Raw genomic sequence first — 6,061 nt, forward strand, 5'->3', positions numbered from 1 at the left:
ATGATGATTGTTTGTGTTATTAATGAACACATCAGACTCTTCTACAATGTACAGTATTTATTTTGTTCATTTATACAAGTCTCATCAAGAATCTAGAATTCAAAAATAGATTTTTATCTTTTCTAACATGATGAACTGGAAGTTAATTTAAAATCAGCTACAGTCAAAGCTTTTAGTTTCTATCTGTTAAAACAGACTAATGCTACGAGGACGGTTTCATCTTCTCAATCTAAAGTTTCCACATTTAATCAACATCGACTCAAAGAAGAGAAACTGTGAGAGGACGGAGGAGTGTTTGTGTTTGAAGAACGAGGGAAGACAATCGTTCAGCTGGAGGAGGAGTGCTGTCGTCTCTTCATCCTTCAGTTTGACTTCTTCTCTCCTGTGAGGAAAAGACAAACAATGAAAGATTCAGTTTTAACATCTGGATTCAGTTTTAACATCTGGATTCAGTTTTAACATCTGGATTCAGTTCTCACCTCGGGGTTTCTTGGCTTTGGGGGAGCAGGGTTTGGACACTTTGACGGTGGTTTGACACTCGGCGTTGTATAGCGCCCTCTTCAGGGTTCCTGATCGACTCTTGGTGTTGGTGATGCCGTCGCAGGATTCCCACGCTCCGAACTTGTACTTACAGTCACCTGAGAGAAATCGACCAATGACATGTGAGCTGCAGATCCAGGTTCTGTGACTGAAACCCACTCGTCTCGTTTCTTTTAGTGATGATGAGTTAAAGGTTCGGTGTGTAGAATGTAGTGACATCTAGTGGTGAAGTGTCATGCTGCAGCTCCCCCCCCCAAAAAAAAAACATGAAGGAGAACCAGTTCTCACATAAACTCAAAAGGTTTAGTTTGTCCAATCTGAGCTACTTTCAAAAACATGGCTGCCTCCTTAGAGAGGACTCATTCCTGATGTAAATATAAATGATTTAAATATAAAGTATGCAAATATATAGATATTATCAATATATAAATCTTATAATCGTAAATGTTCTGTATCCGTCATTTTACATTTAATGGAATTCAATTTGAAAAATGTATTTTATTTTAAAAACTGAAAAAAGCTCCTCGATGCAAAAGTTTAACTAATGAGTTTTTGTTGATCGGTTACGATTCATGTCTTTTAATGAATACTTTTTATTTATTTATGTATTTATTTTCATTACTGATGTCCTTCTTCCAGTTGCAGGGGATCTTGCAGGAGATCTTGTTGGTGTGGTCGTTACACGAGGCGTCTCTCACTCCTTCACCACAGTCTCCACGGTCAGGGACACATTTCCCGTAGCGAGTCTCAGCGGTGGAACATTCAGAGGCGGGCCCGGGTTTCTCCGGTTTACCTGCAGAGTCACAGCTTCTGTCAGAGGAGACGCACCTGACCACACCCCCTCCCCTGACCACACCCCCCTCCCCTGACCACACACCCCTCCCCTGACCACACACCCCTCCCCTGACCACACCCCACCTCCAGATCAAATACTTTAAATAATAACGTGTGATTGATGACCTCTTCAAAATAAATCTGTACAAATGTTCCGTATCTGAAGTGCATCGTCTCTCTGGTATCTGCAATTTCCACATTTCATGATGTGATTACATCTCGAAATGATGAGAAACTTTAAGTTTCAAGTTTCTCATTATTTATACGAAAGTTTCATATTATTTATGGAAAGTTTTTCATTACGTATAGAAAGTTTCATATTAAAGAAAGTTTTCCATTATTTATGGAAAGTTTCCATTATTTATAGAAAGTTTCATATTAAAGAAAGTTTTCCATTATTTATGGAAAGTTTCATATTTATAGAAAGTTTCCATTATTTATGGAAAGTTTCCATTATTTATACAAAGTTTCATATTACTTATAGAAAGTTTCATATTATATTATTTTCCATAAATAATGAAAACTTTCTATAAATATGAAACTTTTCATAAATAATGGAAACTTTCTATAAATAATGGAAACTTTCTATAAATATGGAACTTTCTATAAATAATGGAAACTTCCATAAATAATGGAAACTTTCTATAAATAATGGAAACTTTCTATAAATATGAAACTTTCTATAAATAATGGAAACTTTCTATAAATATGAAACTTTTCATAAATAATGGAAACTTTCTATAAATAATGGAAACTTTCTATAAATATGAAACTTTCTATAAATAATGGAAACTTTCTATAAATATGAAACTTTCTATAAATAATGGAAACTTTCTATAAATATGAAACTTTCTATAAATAATGGAAACTTTCTATAAATAATGGAAACTTTCTATAAATATGAAACTTTCTATAAATATAAAACTTTCTATAAATAATGGAAACTTCCATAAATAATGGAAACTTCCATAAATAATGGAAACTTTCTATAAATAATGGAAACTTTCCATAAATAATGGAAACTTTCTATAAATATGAAACTTTCCATAAATAATGGAAACTTTCCATAAATAATGGAAACTTTCTATAAGTAATATGAAACTTTCTATAAATAATGGAAACTTTCCATAAATATGAAACTTTCTATAAATAATGGAAACTTTCCATAAATATGAAACTTTCTATAAATGAGAAACTTTCTATAAATAATGGAAACTTTCTATAAATGAGAAACTTTCTATAAATAATGGAAACTTTCCATAAATAATGAGAAACTTTCTATAAATGAGAAACTTTCCATAAATAATGAGAAACTTTCTATAAATGAGAAACTTTTGTATAAATAATGAGAAACTTTCTATAAATAATGAGAAACTTTCTATAAATAATGAGAAACTTTCTATAAGTAATGGAAAGTTTCCATAAATAATGGAAACTTTCTAAGTAATAAGAAACTTTCCATAAATATGGAAAGTTTCTTATTATCTATAGAAAGTTTTTAATCATTTGTAGAAAGTTTCCATTATTTATGGAAAGTTTCACATTATTATTATTAGAATAATGAATCATAGAAAGTCTCTTTAGTTTGCCTTCTTCTGTTTTCCCTAGTTTTTCGATTCCTGACGTTTATTAGATGTTTGTCGTTTTCGTGCTACATGATATCACCTGAAGATGAACTCTAGTAACCTCTGACTCGTCCTCTAGCGCCACCATCAGGTCACATTGATAAATGTTAGCTGACAGGCTGAATTAAGATGGTGAACGCTGTTGTTTACGTCACCTCGGTGGTTCTTGTTTCTCCTGCTGGCGTCGCTGAGCATCACCACGGCGACGAGTAGCAGCAGCGTCACAGAGAACAAACTTTGCATTCTGAAAAAAAAACATGGACGACATTAAGACAATTCAGTGTCACAACCAGGGGCCTCAGGCTGGAGCTGGGCCCTGAGGAGGCTGGCTCTTATCTGGGTGGGGCTACATATCTGAGCCCAGGGGCCACATGGCTCTTTCTCTGGGGGGGGGGGGCAGCATATCTGAGTGGACTGAACCATCCTGAGGAGCGGGGGCCGCTCAGTCCACCAGAACCAGATGGTCCAAATAAAATCTGCTCTTTTTCAGCTCGACTTTACAAACGCTGAAATAATCGGAGCTTTGTAGTGACGGCAGATCAGGATTATAAAAGTAGGCTAATGTATTCAGGTCTGTTGTGTGTCTGTTGTGTGTCTGTTGTGTGTCTGTTGTCATCTCACTCACTCGTTGTGTCTTCTTCTTTGTTTGAATGAGATCAGACTTGAATTATTAATATTATCACCAACACTTTGACAAAAAGAGTCAATTACACATAAAGCTTCTCTCTCTCACTCTCTCTTCTCTCTTCATCTGTCTGTCTGTCTCTCTCTCTATGTGTCTCTGTCTTTCTGTCTGTCTGTCTCTCTCTCTCTCTCTCTATGTGTCTCTGTCTGTCTGTCTGTCTCTCTCTCTCTCTCTCTTTCTTTCTTTCAGTCCGTCTCTCTCTCTCTGTGTCTCTGTCTGTCTCAGTCTTTTGCTCTCGCTCTCTCTGTGTGTCTCTGTCTTTCTGTCTGTCTCTCTCTGTCTCTTTCTTTCTTTCTGTCCGTCTCTCTCTCTCTGTGTGTCTCTCTCTCTCTCTGTGTGTCTCTGTCTCTTTCTTTCTTTCTGTCCGTCTCTCTCTCTCTGTGTCTCTGTCTGTCTCAGTCTTTTGCTCTCGCTCTCTCTCTGTTGCTCTCTCTCTCTCTTTCTGTCTGTCTCTCTCGCTCTCTGTGTGTCTCTGTCTCTTTCTTTCTTTCTGTCCGTCTCTCTCTCTCTGTGTCTCTGTCTGTCTCTGTCTTTTGCTCTCGCTCTCTCTGTGTGTCTCTCTCTCTCTCTGTCTCTCTCTTTCTTTCTGTCTGTCTCTCTCTCTGTGTCTCTGTCTGTCTCAGTCTTTTGCTCTCGCTCTCTCTCTGTTGCTCTCTCTCTCTCTTTCTGTCTGTCTCTCTCGCTCTCTCTGTGTCTCTCTCTCTCTCAGCAGGCCTTCAGTGTTCCCTCCATCAATGAAGGGGGGGGGGGGGATCTGAAAGAGCCTTTAGATCCTCTGAACTGATTCAATGGCCTCAAACAAAGCCTCTTCCAGCCTGGTTTCATTTCTCTGAAGCTCAACACAGATTCCACGCCATGTCTTAGGAGCCCAGACCCCGGCCCCCCAGCGTCCCTGAATACAAACTTATTTGCATAAGGAAACAATGGAATCTTAGCATGAAGAAAAGGGGTGAGATGCTCCGCTCGCTTCCAAACCAGGAGCAGTGTTCAGAGGAAGTTGCTCCTGAGTCTCTGGGTTCACTCTCACATCCGGAGCTGATTTCACAGGCCGCTCGTAAAGAAAGACACAAACCTCCTGCTGCTGCAGCTGCAGCCCGGACTCTGCAGACGTCTCACAGCAAGAAGCAGGAAAACAAAGTTTACAGGGAAATGAAGATAAGCTGCTTCAGCTCTAATCACCCGATCGTAGAAATGGTCCAATGAACGGGCAGAAAGTTTGAAGGTCATGAAACTGAGCAAGAGGCAGAACATCTGCTTTGATTCAAACTTAATGAAGAGTCAATGTTATCATGTCCTTCAAAATAAAACCTGACATTGTGCCCTTCAGAATAATGGACCTTCTTTGTGAAAAACAACATTTGAAATCGTTTGAAATCGAAATCTTTTTCTAAATCTGTGAGTTTGACCTGAAGTAAAAGAATGAAAATGTTTTCTGGTCAAACTGATCTTCACTCTGATGAAAGACTGAATCAGAGTGAAGATCAAAAAGCTGCAGGTTCAGACCCCAACTTTATCCTGAGTTATACATTATACATATAAATACATATATACATATAAATATATATATATATATATGTATTTATTTATATATAATAAAAACAGAGACACTTACTTGTCGAGCTCAGAAGCTGCAGCAGTCAAAGCTGAGGAGTCGTCGTCTTCTGTCGCTGCTTCAGCTGCTTCTCCTGCACACTGCAGCTCGACCGCTCTCTCTCTCTCTCTCTCTCTCTCTCTCACACACACACACACACACACTCACTCACTCACACACACACACACACTCACACACACACACACACACACACACACACACACACACACACTCACACTCACACACACACACACACTCTCACACTCACACACACACACACACACACACACACACACACACACAGCATGGTGACGTCACTGAATTTAATCCAAACCCAGTTGAACAAAACAAGCTCAGCTCATTTGCATAACGTGTGTGTGTGTATCCCACAGTTCACTGGGTCAAAGTTCATCTGTGCAGTGATTGGTTGATGGTCACGTTTGTTTTCGTTTCATCAGATAAAAAGACTTTTATTTAATCCCACATTTGTACGGTGGCCCAGAGAGCTCAGCTCAGCACAAGAACACATCTTCATCATCATGTTACTTGCTTGTGTTTTGAGCTCTCAGGGCCACCGTACAGTTCTCATCGGAAAATATTACTTTTTCTGAACTTCTGAAAACAAAACGGTCAACAGGCAAAACTAAATAAACCAAAGTTTAAACCAAACCAAACCAAAGATGTTTCAGTGGTTTCAGTTTCAGCTCGTTCTCATCTCGCTGATGTTTGTTCAAGTTTAGTTTGGTTGAATTAGTTATTTGATGAAATCATGATTGACAGCTGAGA

General features: G+C 38.4%; 1 protein-coding gene across 1 annotated transcript; it reads right to left on the reverse strand.

Moving 5' to 3' along the window:
* Positions 1–39: 39 nt before the first annotated feature.
* On the reverse strand, positions 40–5,448 carry mdkb (midkine b). Its single transcript, XM_069529093.1, has 5 exons — positions 5,297–5,448; positions 3,155–3,243; positions 1,163–1,333; positions 480–638; positions 40–382 (listed from the first exon to the last, which is right to left on the reverse strand). Exons 2-5 carry the CDS (start codon positions 3,240–3,242, stop codon positions 363–365), a joined length of 438 nt encoding a protein of 145 aa, XP_069385194.1. The 5' UTR covers position 3,243; positions 5,297–5,448; the 3' UTR covers positions 40–362.
* Between the last annotated feature and the right edge of the window lie 613 nt (positions 5,449–6,061).

The sequence above is a fragment of the Paralichthys olivaceus genome, chromosome 7 (genome assembly GCF_024713975.1).
Source record: "Paralichthys olivaceus isolate ysfri-2021 chromosome 7, ASM2471397v2, whole genome shotgun sequence".
Lineage (NCBI taxonomy): Eukaryota > Metazoa > Chordata > Actinopteri > Pleuronectiformes > Paralichthyidae > Paralichthys > Paralichthys olivaceus.

Coding starts and splice junctions, on each gene's coding strand:
- mdkb (XM_069529093.1), bottom strand. CDS start 3,242: ATGCAAAGTTTGTTCTCTGTGACGCTGCTGCTACTCGTCGCCGTGGTG. Junction 1,334..3,154: donor GAGAAACAAGAACCACCGAG/GTGACGTAAACA, acceptor GTGACTCTGCAG/GTAAACCGGAGAAACCCGGG. Junction 639..1,162: donor CAACTGGAAGAAGGACATCA/GTAATGAAAATA, acceptor GATTTCTCTCAG/GTGACTGTAAGTACAAGTTC.